General features: G+C 47.9%; 5 protein-coding genes and 1 long non-coding RNA gene across 16 annotated transcripts; 2 read left to right on the plus strand and 4 right to left on the minus strand.

The window, feature by feature from the left end:
• The first annotated feature begins 1099 nt into the window (after positions 1-1099).
• esf1 (ESF1, nucleolar pre-rRNA processing protein, homolog (S. cerevisiae)) lies at positions 1100-4860 on the plus strand. Of its 2 annotated transcripts, none has more exons than XM_037258862.1 (13): positions 1100-1331; positions 1415-1730; positions 1831-2045; positions 2106-2219; positions 2290-2399; positions 2485-2637; positions 2745-2859; positions 2965-3271; positions 3363-3505; positions 3568-3649; positions 3740-3819; positions 3886-4038; positions 4104-4860. In XM_037258862.1, exons 2-13 carry the CDS (start codon positions 1457-1459, stop codon positions 4434-4436), a joined length of 2079 nt encoding a protein of 692 aa, XP_037114757.1. In that variant the 5' UTR covers positions 1100-1331; positions 1415-1456; the 3' UTR covers positions 4437-4860. The 2 variants fall into 2 exon arrangements, with proteins under 2 accessions (XP_037114757.1, XP_037114765.1); XM_037258870.1 differs by having other exon boundaries at positions 1428-1730.
• Positions 4861-4920: 60 nt separating this feature from the next.
• Positions 4921-7585, minus strand: LOC119127182 (synaptogyrin-3-like). Its single transcript, XM_037259003.1, has 4 exons — positions 7356-7585; positions 6611-6845; positions 6377-6522; positions 4921-6205 (listed from the first exon to the last, which is right to left on the minus strand). The coding sequence occupies exons 1-4, from the start codon at positions 7458-7460 to the stop codon at positions 5972-5974; spliced, it is 720 nt and encodes a 239-aa protein (XP_037114898.1). The 5' UTR covers positions 7461-7585; the 3' UTR covers positions 4921-5971.
• Positions 7586-7685: 100 nt separating this feature from the next.
• Positions 7686-10615, minus strand: zgc:136472 (uncharacterized protein LOC678514 homolog). Its single transcript, XM_037258897.1, has 11 exons — positions 10410-10615; positions 9975-10175; positions 9682-9809; positions 9462-9599; positions 9259-9366; positions 9048-9173; positions 8792-8989; positions 8607-8727; positions 8316-8497; positions 8148-8237; positions 7686-8072 (listed from the first exon to the last, which is right to left on the minus strand). Exons 1-11 carry the CDS (start codon positions 10570-10572, stop codon positions 7986-7988), a joined length of 1542 nt encoding a protein of 513 aa, XP_037114792.1. The 5' UTR covers positions 10573-10615; the 3' UTR covers positions 7686-7985.
• A 140-nt stretch (positions 10616-10755) lies between these two features.
• On the minus strand, positions 10756-14808 carry LOC119127151 (lipopolysaccharide-induced tumor necrosis factor-alpha factor homolog). Of its 10 annotated transcripts, none has more exons than XR_005098762.1 (9): positions 14733-14808; positions 13975-14122; positions 13757-13828; positions 13593-13673; positions 13365-13457; positions 13060-13288; positions 12985-12994; positions 10963-11123; positions 10756-10844 (listed from the first exon to the last, which is right to left on the minus strand). XR_005098762.1 is itself a non-coding variant. In XM_037258932.1 (9 exons), the coding sequence occupies exons 2-9, from the start codon at positions 14093-14095 to the stop codon at positions 12718-12720; spliced, it is 756 nt and encodes a 251-aa protein (XP_037114827.1). In that variant the 5' UTR covers positions 14096-14122; positions 14733-14808; the 3' UTR covers positions 12525-12717. The 10 variants fall into 10 exon arrangements, 9 of the variants coding, with proteins under 9 accessions (XP_037114827.1, XP_037114806.1, XP_037114846.1 ...); XM_037258932.1 differs by lacking the exons at positions 10756-10844; positions 10963-11123 and adding exons at positions 12525-12772; positions 12828-12838 and having other exon boundaries at positions 12877-12994; positions 13999-14122; XM_037258911.1 differs by lacking the exons at positions 10756-10844; positions 10963-11123 and adding exons at positions 12525-12772; positions 12828-12838 and having other exon boundaries at positions 12877-12994.
• Positions 12021-12183, plus strand: LOC119127198. The gene is made up of 2 exons (XR_005098769.1): positions 12021-12085; positions 12135-12183. It is a non-coding gene; the product is annotated as an uncharacterized LOC119127198 (long non-coding RNA).
• Positions 14809-15000: 192 nt separating the features above from the next.
• pdia2 (protein disulfide isomerase family A, member 2) lies at positions 15001-18388 on the minus strand. The gene is made up of 11 exons (XM_037258884.1): positions 18111-18388; positions 17459-17662; positions 17261-17394; positions 17057-17194; positions 16320-16436; positions 16118-16243; positions 15853-16044; positions 15669-15789; positions 15411-15589; positions 15212-15316; positions 15001-15118 (listed from the first exon to the last, which is right to left on the minus strand). Exons 1-11 carry the CDS (start codon positions 18358-18360, stop codon positions 15059-15061), a joined length of 1626 nt encoding a protein of 541 aa, XP_037114779.1. The 5' UTR covers positions 18361-18388; the 3' UTR covers positions 15001-15058.
• Positions 18389-18529: the final 141 nt, after the last annotated feature.

Raw genomic sequence — 18529 nt, forward strand, 5'->3', positions numbered from 1 at the left:
AAGGTTGGGGGGGAGAGGGGAGGGGGGCGATTAGTGCGATGGGCTCAAGAGGGGCGGCGACATGAGAGCAATGCAGGGCAGCGGTAAATCTGTCGGCTGGCCTGAATCCTGATGTTGGATCGCATGCATGCGTGCGCACGTGATTGACAGAGAGGAAAAGGCGACATCATCGTTTCTCATGGAAAACATTGCTTGAACTTGAATGTTGAAGATCACCAAACAAATCATGGCCGATGTCACTGTTTGAATGAGAGCGTGCAGGAGATGGACTTTTGTCAGGCTCACTTTCTGCTTGTCATGTTGTTGATGCCCAAACAGATGCCGAGGGCCGCTGACGTGCCACTGACATCCATTAATCCCCATTGGAATATTACAGATCACGCATGCACACGCGCGCGCGTGCACGTGTGTACACGCACACACACTCTCATCCACACTAACAAAATCATGCAGTCACACAAACATCCAACAAACATATACACAACAGGTTGGTGACGCTTGACGTATAAATTCCACTTCAGAAAGGGACATTATTTCTTCTTTTTTTTTCTGTTTGGAAAATAATACGTGTTGTTTGCCTTCAATCAAACGTGCAATGTCTGAATTCAGAAAGTTGGGCACTGTCGCATATCAAAGTAGCAACGGTGCGGCAGGTCGCTCGCTCCGTGCGTGCGTGCGGACAGTCGGCGGCGCGGCGTCAACATCTGCACGGCTGGTCAGAGTCGGGATTATGTCGCTAGCGTGCCCGTGAAATTTATCACGTGGCGCGCGCAGGGGGGGATAGAGGCGAGCGTGCGAGGGGTCTGCATGACACCCGAATCCTCAAGCCGGCGGAATGGTGATTTGCGTCGGCCGCCGTGCTGCCAGGGGGCGCTGTGTGACACGCGAGACGGCAAACATGGCTCCAATCCTGCCGACACTTTAATAGAAACGTTATCCCTTCTCCTCCACTTGATTGTTCGCTCATATTCGTTTAGTTTATTCTCCGTCTTACTTTTCCAGGCTCTCTGATAACTTTGGCTAAATTTTAATCAAAACACTGCCATTCATACTTGCCATTGCCCTTTCCGTCCCTTTTTGCTCTCCGTAGTCTTAGGTCCGGAAGTGCCGTGTCGCGTTGCATGCTGGGAAAACACGTGTGCCGCCACTATCAGGTTCAGCTAAGAAATCAGGCAATATTTTAAACCTTTATACAAGTTGTGTCTTTTCCACATTCCATTAGTTACATTTTCATCAGTATCGCTTTTTCTGAGTTCCTTGCCCGCCCGTGTTTACGCTGCTGACCTCCATTTTGTGTCGAACAACAACAACAACAACACTCAAGTTTCTCTGTATGTATTTTGCAGTCTTATTTGCAAGTGTACGATGAAAAACCGGCAATTGACAGTGTTCATTCGTTAGCATGAACCCGTAGCTTTCGATTTCAGAAAGGTTGCAGCCTAGAGAGGTGGGTGCCATGTCTGGCGCAAAGAAGGAAGATGAGGCGCCGGCGGACGAACGTTTCTCGCGCGTCAAGCGGGACCCACGATTCTGGGAAATGCCCGACCGCCAGCAAAAGATCTCCATCGACAAGCGCTTTACGTCCATGTTCCATGACGAGCGCTTCAAAATCAAATCCACGGTGGACAAGCGGGGACGACCCGTCCAACACTCCACCGCCGAGGACCTCCGACGCTTCTACCAGATCTCCGACGATGAAGATGAGGATGACGAGGAGCAAGTCAAGACAGGTAAGGAAGCCTCAACCGACTATTATAATAAAGAATCAATTTGGGGCCTTCTCAGCCCATGTTCTTGCACGGATGTCAACTAACGCTTGAGTCTTCTCAGGTGATGAAGATGAAAACGAAGCCGGCTCGTCAGACGACGAGGAGTCGGGCTTGGATTCCTCCGACGACAGCGGTCCGGACCTGGCTCGCGGCAAAGGTAACGTGGAGACCAGCTCGGACGAGGAGGACGAAGCTGAGGACTTCCTGCAGCACGAGGACGAGGAGATCCAGCACGACTGGGGCGAACTCTGCAAGGATGCCGAGCGCAGCGAGCAGGTCAGCTCGGCCTGAAGCGGCCCGTGTCGACCGGAGGTCTGAGCTCGCCGCCTCTTGCAGGTTTGGCGCCGGCTGGCCATCTGCAACGTGGACTGGGACCGCCTGAAGGCAAAAGACCTGCTGGCCATACTTAACTCCTTCAAACCTGAAGGGGGCGCCGTGCTCTCCGTCAAGGTAAGGCCGCTCGGCCCGATGGCGATTGAATTGAGCTGCGGTATTTCAAAGTTTGATTCGACTGCTGCAGATTTACCCGTCAGACTTTGGCAAGGAAAGACTCCAGACGGAGGAGTCCCAGGGCCCGCCGGAGCTCCGGGCACTGCCTGATGATTCTGAGGACGACACCCAAGAGGACAGGTGACCTTCTCACGAAGGCCGTGATGCTGCTAGCGCAGCAAATGTCTGCGCGTTTTGGCGTCTCCATGACGCATTGTGTGGGCAGGTCGTACCGAGAGAAGAAGCGCGACTACCAGTTCAAGCGTCTCAAGTACTTCTACGCCGTGGCTGAGTGCGACTCGGCCGCCACCGCCGCCAAAATCTACCAGGAGTGTGACGGCTTTGAGTACGAGAGCAGCTGCTCCGTTGTGGACCTCAGGTACGTCGTCACGGCAACTAACAACGCTTCGCACACGCGCTAGGCTAGGCTAGTTTATCTGCCTCTGCTTCAGTGGCTGCTCTATTTTACGTTGCGTGTCCGCTCAGGTTTATCCCCGATGACATGACGTTCGAGGACCCTCCCAAAGACGTGGCGACCGATGTCAACTTGGCGACGTACACGCCCAAACTTTTCACTTCGTCAGCCAGCGCAACCTCCAAGGTAGTCGTGGGGGGCCGGGAGGCGGAGTCTACACTGTGACATCGCAGGAAGTAGCCCAAAGCATGGGAGGTCAATCGCTCGGTCAGCCAGATGTGGTGCATTCAGGTGGACCTGACCTGGGACGAGACGGACCCGGAGCGTGTCAGCGCCCTCCAGAAGAAGTTCAACAAAAACGAGCTTCTGGACATGGACTTCAGGGCCTATTTGGCGTCATCGTCCAGCGAAAGCGAGGACGCCGACGCTGAGAAGGAGGAGGAGGAAGAGGAGGACGAAGGTGAGCAGGAAGGCAAGGCGAGCAAGGGCCAGGATCAGTTGGAGAAGTACCGGCGGCTGCTGCAAGGCCTCCACGACAAGGAGAGCAAAGAGCAGCAGGAGGCCCAAAAGATGGAGATGGAGGTCACCTGGGTGCCGGGTAGGATGAAGAGCCCAAAAGGCGACTTTGAATGCCTATTTCAAAGGTCTGAGATGGGCGTTTCATATTGCGCTGTGCTTTGCTCCTCCAGGCCTGAAGGAGGCCACAGAGCAGCTGGTGAAGAAGAAGCTGGAGCAGAAGCAGCAGCAGCAGCCCACGCCCTGGGAGGAATTCCTGCAGAAGAAGCGAGACAAGAAGGCGGCCAAGAAGATCAACAAGAAAGCCCAAAACGAGGTCAGCCCGTTAGCATAGTTAGCACCTAGCCGACCGACACGCTCACGTGCGCTCTTCGCCAGGACGGCCAGCTGAGCGACGATTCCCTTCCCGACCCCGTGGGCTTCAACGACCCGTTCTTCCGCCAGGAACTCACATCTAAGGGTGAGGCTTAGCTAGCGTGCGGCAAGCTAGCGCACACGTAGGCCCAGGCATGCAGTCGAGTCGTGACAACTTCCCGCTGATGCTCCTCAGAAGGCAAGAAGAAGAAGAAGAAAAACCAGGATGGAGAAGAGCGTACAGCAGAAGAACAGCAACGTGTGGACCAACACAAGGTTTCACATACACACAATGTGCTTCAAAATGTGTTTTATCACAACTTAATGCATGCGTTGGTTCAGGCCGAGATGTCCCTGCTGATGGACGAGGACGACGAGGACGAGAGGCACAAACATTTCAACTACGACAAGTTGGTGGAGCAGCAGAACTTGAGCAAGAAGAAGAAGAAAAAGTTGATCAAGAAGGGAAACGTGCCTGACGAGGACAACTTCCAGGTCAGAGTTCCGCCCGTCACCGCCATGGCGCGCACGTCGTGACGCCGCCGCTTTTCCGCTTGCAGGTGGACGTGTCGGACCCTCGCTTCCAGGCAGTCTTCACGTCCCACCTGTTCAATCTGGACCCGTCGCACCCGAGCTACAAGCGCACGCGGGCCACGCAGAGCATCCTGGATGAGAAGCGACGGCGCCGAGAGGAAGCGCACAAACAAGAGGGTGCCACTGACAATGGGGCTCGCGAGGCGCCTGGAGATGGCACAGACCGGGACGCCGCTCCCAGAGAACCCGCAGACCGGGGCGCCGAGCCCTCGCGGGACGCCAGCTTGTCGCTACTGGTCAAGTCCATTAAGAGCAAAACGCGCGACTTCCAAGCGCGTAAGAAAGCGAAAATACTTTGAACTCCGCTTCCTGCATGGACACTGAGGGCCCAACTTTGGACACGTTTCGATGAAGTCGCTTCTGCCCTTCCAGAAACACGAACGGGACTTTTGTGAACGCTCTGCTTTCTATTGCGGACCGTCGAGAACTGTGGACACCATGTCCAGGACAAACGACGTCGTTGAAGGCCTCAAACGTTTGAGGTCTATTTCTATTCCTCTGGAAGGTCAACGTGAAATGCACGTCAGTCGCCACTAGAGGGAGCGCACGTAGCACAAATACCAACTAGCGCCACAGCTTTCGCTTCATTTTCATTTGTATCAAGCGTCAGTATTTGACACTTTGCATTGTAGAACATTATGTAGGTCATTCGTGATCTCGAAATCAAATAAAAAGAATCAAAAGAAACGAAAGGTTTCTTCGTGCCAAAATTAATGTCAATCATAAAGGCTGTGTGTTCATTTGATGGTGTTGCTGGTTTTATTTATTGACTTTTTTTTCTCATTTTTTTATCATACATACATTTGAGCATATCACAATAAAATATTAAAATCACAAATATTTCACATGGGGCGGAACATTCAGGAATGCCATTTTTAAATTGCCTTGCCACGATGTCCCTCAAATCCCGCCCCTCTGTTGCTGCTTGTCAATCACAAAGTGAGCCGAGGAAAAACTTCCGCTACAAATGTCCTTTTATAATGTGTCTTCTACACTAAAAGAACATGCTCGTGTGTGTGTGTGTACGTCAGTGACGTGCGGTGAGGCATTTACAAATATAGATAAACCCAAAAGGGTCAATCAATCAATACTGATTAGTTCGTATCTCATCAGAATTCTACGCACACACGCTCTTCGTGGTCTTACCTTTATTTGTAGATGAAGTCCATGCACCTATCCATCGGCACAAGAAGTTTGGTTACTTTGTTGTAAAAGTCCTTTTCTTTCATTTTGGCCCGCACCCCATGAAGCTCTGATGCCAACAGTCCCAAGACTCCAGCTGGAGCTCGTCTATCATCACTGACGTCATCAAATCCCCCAAAACGCCTCCTTCACTTCACTTTTCGTTACATCGCGTAAAATAACAAAGAGCTGTGCTTTGGTTGTGACGTCCGTTGTCTCGTCTACCTCTACCTGGGGCAGCATTAATCAAGCGTTGGCTCACGTACGCCCCTATCGGTGCGGCAGAGTACTATCTGCCTCAACCTTTGCCTTTTTACTGCGCTTTTATGTGCCATCAGCAAAACAAAGCGTTTCACCTTTGTATTTGAACAGAAAATATGCCATTTCAGCGATTTTGACTACAAAAATGTTTGAAAAGATCAGTGGACAAATATTAAGATTCATTTATGTTTTTTTTTTTTACTTGTCATAATGACAGGTGAGGAAGAGCCTCTCCTGCCTCCCCTGACCGCACGTCCCTAGTGTACATGTGTGTGTGCGTGTGTGTGTGAGATACTACCATAGTGTGGCTGCAAGTGTGCGTGCGCAAACACACAAAAGCAAATAAAGCGGGTTGCCATGGCAACAACATAATCGCCTTAGTGACGGGCCGTTAGAAGGCGGGCGCTACGGGTCTGTGCTGCTGCTGCGTGAGCTTCTGCGGGTCCAGGGTCTCAGTGAAGGGCGGGGCTTGGTAGGCTTTGGTGGTCACGATGGTGGCACCGTTGACGATCGGGTAGGGCGTGGCCCGGGCGTGACCGGGGGCGGCGTCCAGGTGCTGCCACGTGAACAGGTTGGCGTGCGAGCCGGACTTGAAACGACGCAGGGCGCTCAGCGTCAGCACCGTCTGTTGATGAGCGCACAAAGTTAGTTAGCGTTGACTGATGTGTAAATGAAGAAAAGGAATTTGCTCAAAATAATCCGATTTTTTGGGGGGTAATTCCCCCCCACGTTCTTTGATTTGAAAAGGGCCCTAGTGACCTTCCAACTAATGAAGCTTGACTTGCTTGTGACCGACCCAGGTGATGATGGAGAAGAAGCAGAAGGCGATGGCGGCTCGGGCGGCGTCGGCGCCCTGCGACAAAGGCAGCTCGTCCGCTGATGTCGCCTGCCACTGATTGACCAAGAAGCAGAAGCCCACGAACCACAGGAAGCTGGCCACACCTCAGCACGCACAAGCAGGAATGGCAAGTGTTAGGCTTTGGTTTCAAACCAGAGTTCCACAGTAGGGTTTTTTTTTGTTTTTGTTTACCTGAGCAGATGAGGTCGAGCAGTACGGCGCGCCGTCTGTCCGTCAGGCTGCTGAAGGACGGAAAGACGGCGTCGAGGAGCAAGAAGAAGGCGCTGGCCAGGAAGCAGGCCACGCCCACCGTCACGCCGAAGTTGCAGGCGTCTGCGTTCTTGTTGAAGACGCACAGCAGACGCTCGCTGCCGATGTTGACGTAACCCTCATTGACGATGCAGCTGAACACCACCATGGAGAACACCTGCCGCGAGCGTCACAAATTTGCCTCAGTGGCGGCGCCCTACGCAGGTACGGCTGTCTTCTTTGAAATCATCTTAAACACTTTTTTTTTTACTTAACACTCGTCATTTAAATATGATTGAAATGCAAAATATATGATAGAGGATTGGTTGGTGACTAGTTCAAGGTGTGATCATTAGTTTGATCAGTTTTGAAACTGAAAGTATGCATATACGATACAGTAAGTACATTTAAATATATTTAAAAAATGCTTGTAGGATATTCAAATGAAATGGACGCGGTTAAAGTATGACGTGCAAATCGCATCCCGCTGCTCATGTGCATCATGAACATGCGGGTTGCAGCTCTGGACAAAAGACGCCAAATACTGAAATCGATCAATACGAAGCCGCATCGATAGCTTAAACCTTTTCATGCTGGATGATGCACCTAATGTGATGTGAGAGACAAAGAGTGGAAATGCAGCCCCCCCTCCCTCCTTTTTTTTTTTCTTCTTCTTCCAGATGCTCACCCACGACAGCAGCCTCAAGATGGTCCGCGGATGCGTGAAGAAGGCGAGCGGGTCGAAGACAAGCTTCCCGGCTTTGGCGGCCCCGTACGCGCCCGCTGGCTCCATGGCGGCCTGCCCCCCTCCGAGCGAACTGGTAGCGACCTCCACCGGCTTAGCGCGGCTCCTTCTCCCCGCCGTGAGAAGCGGACGAGACGGCGACAGAAGCAGCTGTGCGCCGCTGTGCGCAGCCGCAGCCTCCAGCAGCAGCCTCGCGATGACGTCACACCCAGACTGCTGCCTGGTTGTTATTGGCTTGTTTGTGTCAACTATTCCAAATAGCAGGTCTTTTTTATTTCATTTTTAATTGGTAAATACATTAGTTATTTTATACACATTCTTAAAAAAAATCACAAAACAAAATTAGTTTCAATGGAATGTAAATGCTTTGCTCCAGTAATTTTTGACATATTACTCAATAAAAAAATGACTTCCAATTAAATGTGAAGTTAAAGATTATACTGACAAAGATTTTCCTCATTAGTAGTAGTTGCAATTTCTCTGTCAAATTCCCAGCCAATGTGGAGTATTTTTGTCGTACTTTTTATGAAGTCAAAACAAGGACAATTCTTTTTATAACTGCTTTGACTTCCACTAAAGTTCCTGCTTGTTGATCTTTCTCTCTTTCTTCTCTTCTTCATCTTTCAAGGCCTCCACGTACTTGCTCCTGTCATCATCCTCCTTTTTTATCCCCACCAAAAAAAAAGCTGTATTTTTAGCCAATGTTTCATTTACGTGCACAAAAAGGACGTTTACCTTGATTCTGTCTTTTGCTGCTTTCTTCATCTCCTGGTGAACAAAAGCAAGCAGAGACTTCACCTTCCTGTCACCAGTGTAAAACACCGCCTGGGGGAAATATAAGAGTGTTGCCAATTCGAATGTGCTTCACACTTTTCTATTATTTTGGATCTTTTGTGATCATACTCTCTCCGCGTAGACGGCGGGGAACAGGCAGAAGGCCGGATAGCCGCTCTGCACCGACATCTCGACGTCATTAGCTGACGCGTCGATGCGAGCCACCACCACGTCGTCGCGAGCCTCGAAGGCCTCTGCTAGCTCCTCCCACAGCTGGAACACCGCGCGAGACTCGGGACTGTACGGCACGTCTACAAGACCCGTGCAAACATAGGTCGCTTCATTAGGTACACCCTTTTCAAGTCCAATCGTGAAATAAATGAGTGACTTGTGTGTCTGTGTGGTGCATTGTATACGCACAAAACAAGACAAATACAGTCTTGTTGGGGTTGAAGGCAACTTGTTCAAAAGTGCTTCCCACTAGTTCCTTCACTGGACGTTGGTCCCATCCTTCTGGGATGGGCTCGCTCTGCATCTTGGCCTGATACACAAAAACACACACTTGATTTGCGTTTCACGTCACACCCGCTACAGACTGGCCGTACCTTGGCCTTGCCGTCCAAGTAGTCCCGGCAGAAGGCCTCGATGGAGTCGGCGTCTGGCGTGGACGAGGGCAGCTGGTAGGTCACGTGGTCGGTCAGGTTGACCAATCGCACGAGAGGAGCCTCGTAGTCCCGCACGCGGAAGTACTCCATCAGGCGGCCGTTGCGCGGCTCCGACACGTCCACCAGTACGAACAGAATCTTAAGACATACGTGGAAGAATTCATTTTGTGTGTATGTGTGCGTTTGCATGTGTTACCTTCATTCTGAAGACCTCGGCGGCCGCGTTGAAGGCGGCGTGCAGATGGGGGAAGTCGGCCGAGCCTTTGTCGACGAAAAGGAGGGCGTGGCTAAGAACGGGCGACGACAGGATCTGGTTGGCCGTCTGATGAATAAATTAAAATTTCTATTTGATTTGTGACTATTTCTAATTTTATTCCAACGTTTTTTATTTGGTCGTCCTTGGCTACCTTTCCAGTGTATTCTGTGACAGGCTCCATCTGGTAGACGCTGACAAAAGTCATCAAGTCAACTTCGGAGGTCTGCGGCGTCATCTTGTAGGCCTGAATCAGCTTAGACTGCGAGGGAACACATGCGCCAAAAATGGAACACAAACCCAATTCCTTAGTTATGATCATAAAACCTTTCAAAAAAGCGTGTTATTTGTGTGTACCTGTTTAAGGAGCAGCACCACATCATGCGTGACATCATATTTCCTGATGACATCATCATTCTGCGTCACGGCAAAGCTGATGTCCGGGAGACTGACCGCGGCCGAATAAAATATCCGAACGTACTCGCTGTCCAGCTCCTATACAAACACACACACGCTTAATGATAACAATAATCTTATTGATGAGAAGCGAAGCCAGAGACAGTTTGATGGCGATCACCTGAAAGAATCCGAGCACGCTGAGCTCCTCCTTCGAGCTCACCAATTGGCTGAGATCGCTGATGAGGTCAGCAGCAGGCCCCGCCCTCCTTTTCAACCACGTCACGATGGAAGCGGAACTCTGAGGAACTTCAATCGCACACCAGGCAGTATTAGGCAAAAATATTTGTGATAGTTTTTTTGGGGGGGTGGGCTGTTAAACATCTTTTATTATAGGAGAAAAGAAATAACTACATTTTGTGAGTTAAATTTTTTTTGGGAATATTTTGGGGGTGAAAGTGAACTTGAACTCACCAGGGCAAGCGACAAAGTTGAATTTCTCTCCGAAAAGGTAGAGCCTGATGCTTGGTGGTCCTGTTGCGCTCAGTTCTTTGGCTAGCTCTTTGTCTTTAGTCACGTCCACGGTTGCCAACTTGACATCCGAGTCCTGAAGATGGCCAGCGGCTCCTTGAAAGACTTCCGACAACCGACGGCCATCTGCAGACAGCGGAACATCTAATGGACAGAAATGGTGAAGACGATTTTGGATGGATGGATGGATTTCGTCATCAATTAATCCACCCCAAAAATTTCCAAGTTAATTTTGACAAATCTACATCGTCAACAAACATTTTGAAACATCAACACAAATTTGAGTCTCTGATTAACCAATTTTTTCAGTACATGCTTTAATTGAACATTTCTTGGAGATTACATTTCATGTTCACAGTTTGACTTCATAAGACTTACAGAAGTGCACCAGTAGTTGTTTGTAGGTCCTCAGTGCGCTGTTGAAATTGGTCTTGTTTAGCAGTAAAATTCCGTCCTCCTCCGGGAGCATTTCGGCTTCTTGGCCACTAACACCGAAGCATAAAGCCGAGAAAACCAGCACCGGCAGCAGCGGCCTCGCCATTGTCGCAACGTCCCGTTCCGTAAGGTAAGACGAAAGTGCCCGGCCGGAGGGCTGAACAGGTAGTTGTGAATGTTATCAGGCCTGTCTTGTCGCTCATTAACTTGTTATCTCAGCGCTCTCATTGACGGTTACTCGTATCAAGATGATTGCTAATAGTTGCCGAATGCACTTGACCTAACAAGGTCAAAATGGAAAACACTTTAATTGAAGGTACAGCGCCACCTATTGGCGGACTAATAGAATCCAATGACCTAAATTCGAACATGTGCTTTTTTTTTTTATAAAACATTTAATTCAATATTTACTGGTATGTGTCCCAAATGGATGTCTTCTCAAAACACGACATCCATTTTTGGATGTATAGTTTGTGTTCACATTTAATGCGGCTTTGAGGCGGTAAAAAAAAAAAAAAGTTGATAAAGTGCCATACGAGGTGTTGAAATAATCCACAGTCAAGATTTACGGTGTACGTGTAGATGGTTTCTACAGTGAGGGCAGAAGTGATGAACATCCCACAGGTTCGCGATCATGAAAGGAATCAGGCAGAAGCCACAAACCAATCTGGGAACAAAGTCAAAGTTTGTATAAGGTGTTGAGATATGCAAACGTGCTGACACGCTAATAATTACCCAGAGAATGCCAAAACGCAGCATATAGTGAAGGCTTTCTTCCCGGGAATTTGTTGGATTTTGGTGGTGATGTCACGGCGGCAGTGAGGACACTGAACGCTGCCCGGAGAGTCCAGCAGGTTGGAAGAGGTCGAGATTTGTTCCGACGCCGGCTGGGACACCACCGTGTCTGTTTGTCAACAAATCAAGTTTGTTTAACGCTACTTCTGCTTTTGGTAGGTTTCTGCCACCCAAAATAAAAAGCAGAATCCTATCAAAGAATTCTCGTCATCTGTGACTTGGATTTATTCCATTTGTTCCGTACCCAACGGGGTTGGAAGGGTGACGACTGGAGACGTCTGCGGCGGACTGAAGATTATTGGCATCAAGACAGGAAACGGATCTGGACACACAGTCGACGATGAAAAAGCCCGACTTATCGCAGACACCCGATGGTCAGCGGTCTTACTGGTTTCTTGATAGGGAGGCGGGTTTGGAGAGTGCAAAATTGAAGCGTCGTAAGAAGGCGGAGGGCCAAGGTCAAACCCTTCGACGTCCACAGCGTAAGGCGGCGGTGTGGCCACCTCGTACACCGGAGGCTCCATCAGCATGCTGACAAAATTGCTGACAAGGAAGACAAAGTGGCAATCGGGAAACACATTTGAAGCAGATTCAGTTTAAAAACAGTGAAAGGTCATCAGAATTTTTGATTCAATCTGGCTACAGTTTGTGTGAATGTAGAGGATGTGGAGCAGGAGTCTTACCTTGAAGCAAGTCGCGAGTTGGACTGCGAGGATGCGTCGTGCTAGTTACGAGATCTAAGCCGTTCAACCTGTTCTTTACCACGATCAAAAAAGTAGTTCTCGTAACCTATAATTAGCGTACATTTGACTTACACTATATAGGTCATGCATAGGTTTCAAAAATGACTCCAAGCAGACTTACATTATATAGGTCATGCATAGCTTTCAAAAGTTACTCCAAGCAAAATAAAATATTTGACAAACAATACACGACAAATAAAGCAAAACGTTTGTTGAGTAGAATCATAGCAATGAAGTTAATACGGTTTTCAAGCGGCCGACTATTGAGAGGATTTGACCTTTTTGATGCGATAGAAAGGGAATGTGACCTACAATTCGAACGAGTTGACGTCAGATTTTTGGCTGGGAACATTTGAAAATGTTTGACATATAATGCAATGCATGCGTTCACTAGCGACTTACATAATACTCGCAGAACTTGTTTCAAAACATCATTTCATGTCCCATATAGCGCTTAATCACTTTTGGGGCGCGGCACGTTACATAAACGAGTAAGATTTGGTTTGAACACAAAGTACAACTTTGTATTGTACAAAACAAAAAAAGATTTATTGGTCAATTTACAGGCATTATTTTAAATTAAAAAATACAATATAATTTAAAAACAACAGAAAGCAAGCTACTATTTTTTCCCTAAAACGGTTAAATAACAATAGCAAATATATTGCTTGGAATGGAAATAAAGATTAAGCAATTAAAAAAAGCTCAAAAAATCAGCATTGTGTAAATCTGCATGATTCGTTATCGATGTTCATTCTAGAAATTCTAATGATGATTGTTAATTGAAATATTAGGCACATAAAAACTTAAAATACTTTTGGGGGAAAAAAAAAATAGCAATCAATCATCAATAAATGAGCACACGCAGGCTAAGGGCCGTAGCCCCCCCTGTCGTACACGTAAATACATTTGCGGCAACGAGGACAGTAGTGGTACACATTCCAGCAGCTGGGAATGCAAAACGGAATCAGGCAGCAGCCGCAGAAGAAGCTGAAATGCGAGCAGAAAAAGTGACTTATTATTCCGGACACCAATGGGCCACACAAGCAACTTACCATCCGACGAGGATCATGATACACGCGAAGAAGGAGCACGACGAGGGACACAGGACTTTTACGGTGGTGACCTTGTAATGACACTTTGAACATCGCACATAACCGGGATGGTTCCTCAGTCGGGTGATGGAGATGGTCTGTTGTGGTTGCGGCTGCGTCACCACCACCACTTGCACCGGCGCTGCGTGCGCACCGCCGCCGCGGCGTGCTTGGTGTCTCCGCTGGCCCACTGAGAGACGAAAAGACGGACGTGTGAGGTCAGCGGCAAACGAAACGTACAGCGAAATGATGTGAGCTTGACGTACCCTCAACGGGTGGATGGATAAAGACTCGCGACGTGTCGGCGGTGGTGACGATGGGCGTCCTCAAGACGGGAAAGGGATCCGGCTGGACATTGACTGCAAAACAGCCATTTGTATTGTTTACAACACTTGAAATTCGGGGAAACGTTGCCATCACGTTGATGTATTTGGAGGAAATAAAAAATAGGATGATTGTCTGAAAATGAGAACTTGAGGTTAAGATTTACATACCAACGCCTGAGTGATAGTAGGAGACTTGAGACGTTACAATGGGCGAGCCCAAGATGGAAATTGGACCCGGTTGGAGAGTTCCTGCAAAACAGCCACGGCGGCCTCAATAAATGAGGGGCTTGTTGCCTGACGGATGATGTAAAATGAGGTTGATCTTTACGAACCCTCTCTTGGTTGACGGGTGAAGACTTGAGACGTGTGGGTGGTTGTCACGACGCGACCTGGAGCGGCGTTGACTGCAAAAACGGTGACACGCTTGGTTGGCAAGGCATTTTTGAATTCAATTGATGGACATAATTGAAGGCAAAATTGAAACAATTGCAATCTCAGATGACGTAAAAAGGGAGAAATTGGAGTCATGTTTATCACTACGATGGTAAACTGGGCACCAGGAATTGGGACTCACTTGTCTCTTCGTAGGATGGCGGCGCCTCGGAGGGCGTCTGGGAGGTGGCTGGAGGCGGTGGACGGAGCGTTGCCTCCGCGTAGGAAGGCGGCTTCATCAACGGGTGATTCTGTCAAGCGTTACGCTGCAAACAAAAGGAAGGAAAGGTAATACAATTAGCACCAAAACTCTGCCAAGTCGTTGGATTGCATGGGCGGAGGCAGCGCTCGAAAGGAACAATTAACAGTCATTCTATGACGTACGAAAGTTAGTTTTTCATCATTTTTACTCGTTAGTCTGTGCAGCTAAACTTTCCTTTATTTTTATTTTTTTACATTATTCAAAACAGTTCGAAAGAGCGACCATCCTAAATATTAAACGTGCGGAATTCAAGCCCTAAAAAGCGTGTGGTGATCGAAAGGTGACAACTTCCGGAGTCGTGACGTCATCAGAAAGCGGCGCACCCTGATTGACAAAGTAGAAAGAAATAAACACAGCAAATAAGATCGTTGCGCGCTCAAGTTTCACCTATTAAAAAATTAAATTTGTCTTCTGAGCTTTTTGCATGTCAAATGTGTTTCTTAGATCAGCCCAAACTCAAAACCCTAGCTAGCGGGCTACATGCTAATCCTCTGCGGGGAACCTCGAGTCAGAAATACCCTCAGTGATTTACTTTCACTTATGGCAAACTCTCAAAAGTTTTTGTCGCAGCTTTAAGAGTGCGATAGTGGAGATTTTAAAGCGTCAAGTCTTACCTTGGACAAAGGACGAAGCCAACTGAGTGGAAGACTGGCAAGACTGAAATAACATCACCTGGCCGGCCTGTTGGACTTGTTTTGCTTCTGGATTGTGAAATAGTTCATTTTCCACACAACAACAAAAATACAAGTCACAATGACTCATGACAATGTGACAAGCGAGGTTACAATGATGAATGACATTTTTCTTGTCCTGGGGCCCTTGACTTTCCTCCGTCATCAGCCAGTTGTCAATACAAATAAAAAAAAAAGGGCTGACTGTTGCTTTTTTCTGTCCCTCAAAGGAATTTTATTGATTTGAAAACCATGAAAAAAAAATGTCATCAAAGCTCATCTTTGCCAAACGTCGCGTTGTCGGCTTTCTTCACAGACTCGACGGCTTTCTGAAAAACAAAAAAGAAATTGTATTCATTATTCTCATCATGATTATTATTAGAGAGAAATATTAATTTTGAGGTTAGCACGCAGATACAAACTGCTTCATTTTCGTCGTCGTCGTCATCTTCCTTGGGCAAAACTCCTCCATTGTCCAGAAACTTTGACAGTGTCTCCAGATCTCGCTTTCCTGAGTACTCCACCGGCTGCAAGGTGACAGAAGAAACACTTGAGAGAGTCCTCAACAACCCACATAAACAAGTACGAGTGTGTGAGTGAGTGAAATGTGTGTGTCGGTACCTCTTTTCCACCCGCGGGGAAATATTTCAGCGTGGGGAAGCCGCTGATGGTGAAGGCCTCCAGCTCGTTGGCGGTGGAATCTATCTTGGCGATGACGATGTCCTCGTGCTCGGCGTACTTCTCACCCAGCTGGTCCCAAATGGGAACTAGCTCCTTGCAGTGGCCACACCAAGGAGCATCTGCAAAGGAGGACAAAAATCGGCATTTTATTCATTTGGATTGAGTTCATGCTTTGAGGACGCTTCATGGAGAACTCACAAAATTTCACAAAGACATTCTTGGTTGGATCCAAAGCAACCGACTCAAAATTCTTCCCCACCAGGACCTTCACGGGTGCTTTATTCCAATCCTCGGGCACGTCTTGACTGCGATAGTATGGCTGCGTTACAAAACAAATCCATTACAATGAGATCAATAGGTGTGTGTGTGTGTGTGCGCGTGCCTTGGCCGTCCCATCCAGAACCTCCTGACACAATGACGGCAGGCTCCCACTGAGATCGGCCGTGTCCACTTTGAACTTCTTGCCCGTGTCCATGCTCATGATGCGAGCCGTCGGCACGTCAGCTAGCACCACACCGAAGAATTCCAGCACGAACAACACATCGCCCGCCACGTCGATGGTAACGAACAGCATCTAAAGCCAAAAATCCGAGTTTTGGACAACATCAACGAAAACTTTGGTGGCAGGCGGACATATTAAGCGCTACCTTGCTCTTGTAGGTCTTGGCCAGGGGCCGGACTTGGTCCACCAGCACCGTGTGGCTCTCCACCGTGGAGTTGATGAAGAGGAGGCAGTGAAGGCGAATGCTGGAGCTGAAGATCTTATCCCCCGTCTGCACAAACAAACATCATCAAGGCCAATTGTGTGTGTGTGTGTGTGTGTGTGTGTGTGTGTGTGTGTGTGTTTACCTCCTTAGTGAAGGGGATGATAAACTCCAGGCTGTTTTCTTGGATGAAGCTGGTTAGATTGCTTTTGTCCAGCTTGCCGTCGTCAGACAGGGTGTAGTCCACTCTGCCGTCATCAAACTAAATAAAAAATTAAAAAATAGAATATGTAAATTTATGCGAATTTTGTGAATTTTGCCACCCACCAAATTTATTTAAAAAATGCAAGAATCATTTTATTCTTACCGTTTTTTCCCATGTATAATGCGCCCCCATGTATAATACGCACCCTAAAAATGGCATGTTGATGCTGGGAAAAAGCCTGTACCCATGTATAATACGCACCCAAATTTTGACTCCTACTTAAGTCCGTAAACGTAAAATTATTTCAGAAAAAAGATCATCTTTGGGAACAACCGGATGTTATTCTGCCGGTCAGTATCACTGCGCATGCGCTAGCAAACTCGATAGCGAAGAAATGTTTCGGATTTGTGTAGGGTACATTGTGACAGCAAACGAGCAGGTGATCGAGCAAGCGTCTGATACGAGAGCATTGTGTTCGTATGGAACGTGTTTGAAGTGAACAGCAGAGAAGAAAGCGCATCTGTAATGGCGGCCTCCGTATGATATCCGGATAAAAACATTTTTTACCCATGTATAATGCGCACCCCAGATTTTAGGACAATAAATTAGTTAAATTTTGCGCATTATACATGGGAAAAAACGGTATTTATTCCCAGGATGCTGTTAAGTCCACATACCTTTTTGAAGAGCACAACCGTCTCAGATTTCAATTCATACTTCTGGAAAACCTCCGGAGATGTCGTGATGCCGAACTCCGTGTCGGTCGTGTCCATGACCAACTGGGAAAACTCCTTGGCTGCGTCGCTTTCCAAACTCTGGGTGAGAAAAGTGGAGTATGAAGATCCATACATGCGTGTAGATTCAAAGAGCTGAGGACGGACCTTAAAAAATCCCACGACGGTGATGTTGTGGGCGTCAACAAAGCTGGCGGCAGAGTCAGCGTCCGCCAGGACCGTTGCGCCGGGACCGCTGCGACGCTTCAACCACCGGATGATTCCATTTACTGTCCTCTGACCTAGAAACAGTTTGATTCACTAGCTTAGCTTTAGGCGACAATAGTTCTTTTATTTTTTGAGTACCGTTGAAGTCGATGGGTTGCTTTCGGTCGCCGTGGACAAAGAGCTTGAGAACGGGAAAGCTGTTGATGGCAAACTCGTCGGCCAGCTCCTTCTCGTCGGTGGCGTCCACTTTGGCCAAGCCGACGGCGGGCTGGTCCTTCAGCTTGCCGGCCGCCTCGGCGTAGATGGGCTCCAGCTGCTTGCAGTGGCCGCACCATGGGGCATCTGCATGCATGAAAAAAAGAATACAAATTGAAAAGCAACTAGGTGACGTTTTTCGCTGATAGGACCTGAAACTTTGCTCCCTGAGCACGTGGGAAAGTGGAGGCAGCGGAACATCTGGACAATGGGTTGCTTGCTTTAAACGGAGCTCAAAGCTATAAAGGATACATTTCAAAATGTTTTTCTTTTAATACAAAATCAAATCATCATTCAGCAGTATTCCACTAAACAGTATTAAATAAATATAACACTCATTCTAGTTTTGTTTGGATAAAAATGCTGCAATATAATTTTTAAAATGTATTTTTTTTAGATTACCTGAGGAACTAAGAAAGGTGGAGCGTATGGCTTTGAAAATGCGAATTAATTATCTAAATAAAAATATTGACTTATATTTTTATTGCAAATCAATACATTTGAAATCCTTTCACGTGACTCGTGTGTTACTCACAGAATTCCACCAATAAATATTTGGTCTGGTTGAGCGCCCTGGCAAAGTTGTTGCCATGGAGCACCATCACGTTTTTGTCCTCGTCGATCTGGCTGCTCTTCTCCTTCTTGGGTGGCTCTTCATCTTCCTTTTGGGGCTCTTCGTGGTTCTTCTCCGTCTCAGCGTGCTCATCGCAGGAGGCCAGCAGTAGCAGTAACAGCGGCAGCAGGAGCAGGAGCAGGCCCGCTCGCGCTAACTTTGGCATCCTCATATTTGCGAGCCTCGTGACGTTCGGAGCCTTTTTGACATCACTGAGAGGAGCGTGTGGCACAATTCTACTGGCCTCGCCTTTCAGCCAATCAAGTGGACTCATTCTGGCCTCTCTTTAGTGTTAAACAAATTGCCCCGGATAAGCAAACGTATCTTTTCGTGCCTTTTTA

This window comes from Syngnathus acus, chromosome 1 (assembly GCF_901709675.1).
Source record: "Syngnathus acus chromosome 1, fSynAcu1.2, whole genome shotgun sequence".
NCBI lineage: Eukaryota > Metazoa > Chordata > Actinopteri > Syngnathiformes > Syngnathidae > Syngnathus > Syngnathus acus.

Bases quoted from the DNA above. Each gene is read 5' to 3' on its own strand.
- esf1 (XM_037258862.1), top strand. From the start codon at position 1,457: ATGTCTGGCGCAAAGAAGGAAGATGAGGCGCCGGCGGACGAACGTTTC. The intron at 3,506-3,567 runs GTCAGCCCGTTA...GCTCTTCGCCAG, and splicing joins ACAAGAAAGCCCAAAACGAG to GACGGCCAGCTGAGCGACGA. The intron at 4,039-4,103 runs GTCAGAGTTCCG...TTCCGCTTGCAG, and splicing joins CTGACGAGGACAACTTCCAG to GTGGACGTGTCGGACCCTCG.
- LOC119127182 (XM_037259003.1), bottom strand. From the start codon at position 7,460: ATGGAGCCAGCGGGCGCGTACGGGGCCGCCAAAGCCGGGAAGCTTGTC. The intron at 6,523-6,610 runs GTAAACAAAAAC...GTGCGTGCTGAG, and splicing joins GCTCGACCTCATCTGCTCAG to GTGTGGCCAGCTTCCTGTGG. The intron at 6,206-6,376 runs GTCGGTCACAAG...GCTCATCAACAG, and splicing joins TCTTCTCCATCATCACCTGG to ACGGTGCTGACGCTGAGCGC.
- pdia2 (XM_037258884.1), bottom strand. From the start codon at position 18,360: ATGAGGATGCCAAAGTTAGCGCGAGCGGGCCTGCTCCTGCTCCTGCTG. The intron at 15,790-15,852 runs GCACGCGCACAC...TTTGTAACGCAG, and splicing joins TTCTGGATGGGACGGCCAAG to CCATACTATCGCAGTCAAGA. The intron at 15,590-15,668 runs GTGAGTTCTCCA...CCTCCTTTGCAG, and splicing joins GAATGTCTTTGTGAAATTTT to ATGCTCCTTGGTGTGGCCAC.
- zgc:136472 (XM_037258897.1), bottom strand. From the start codon at position 10,572: ATGGCGAGGCCGCTGCTGCCGGTGCTGGTTTTCTCGGCTTTATGCTTC. The intron at 10,176-10,409 runs GTAAGTCTTATG...TCTGTCCATTAG, and splicing joins ACAACTACTGGTGCACTTCT to ATGTTCCGCTGTCTGCAGAT. The intron at 8,728-8,791 runs GTACGGCCAGTC...TTTGTGTATCAG, and splicing joins ACTTGGACGGCAAGGCCAAG to GCCAAGATGCAGAGCGAGCC.
- LOC119127151 (XM_037258911.1), bottom strand. From the start codon at position 14,095: ATGAAGCCGCCTTCCTACGCGGAGGCAACGCTCCGTCCACCGCCTCCA. The intron at 13,829-13,974 runs GTTTACCATCGT...CCGTTTTTGCAG, and splicing joins GTCCCAATTCCTGGTGCCCA to TCAACGCCGCTCCAGGTCGC. The intron at 13,458-13,592 runs GTATGTAAATCT...GCTGTTTTGCAG, and splicing joins CTACTATCACTCAGGCGTTG to TCAATGTCCAGCCGGATCCC.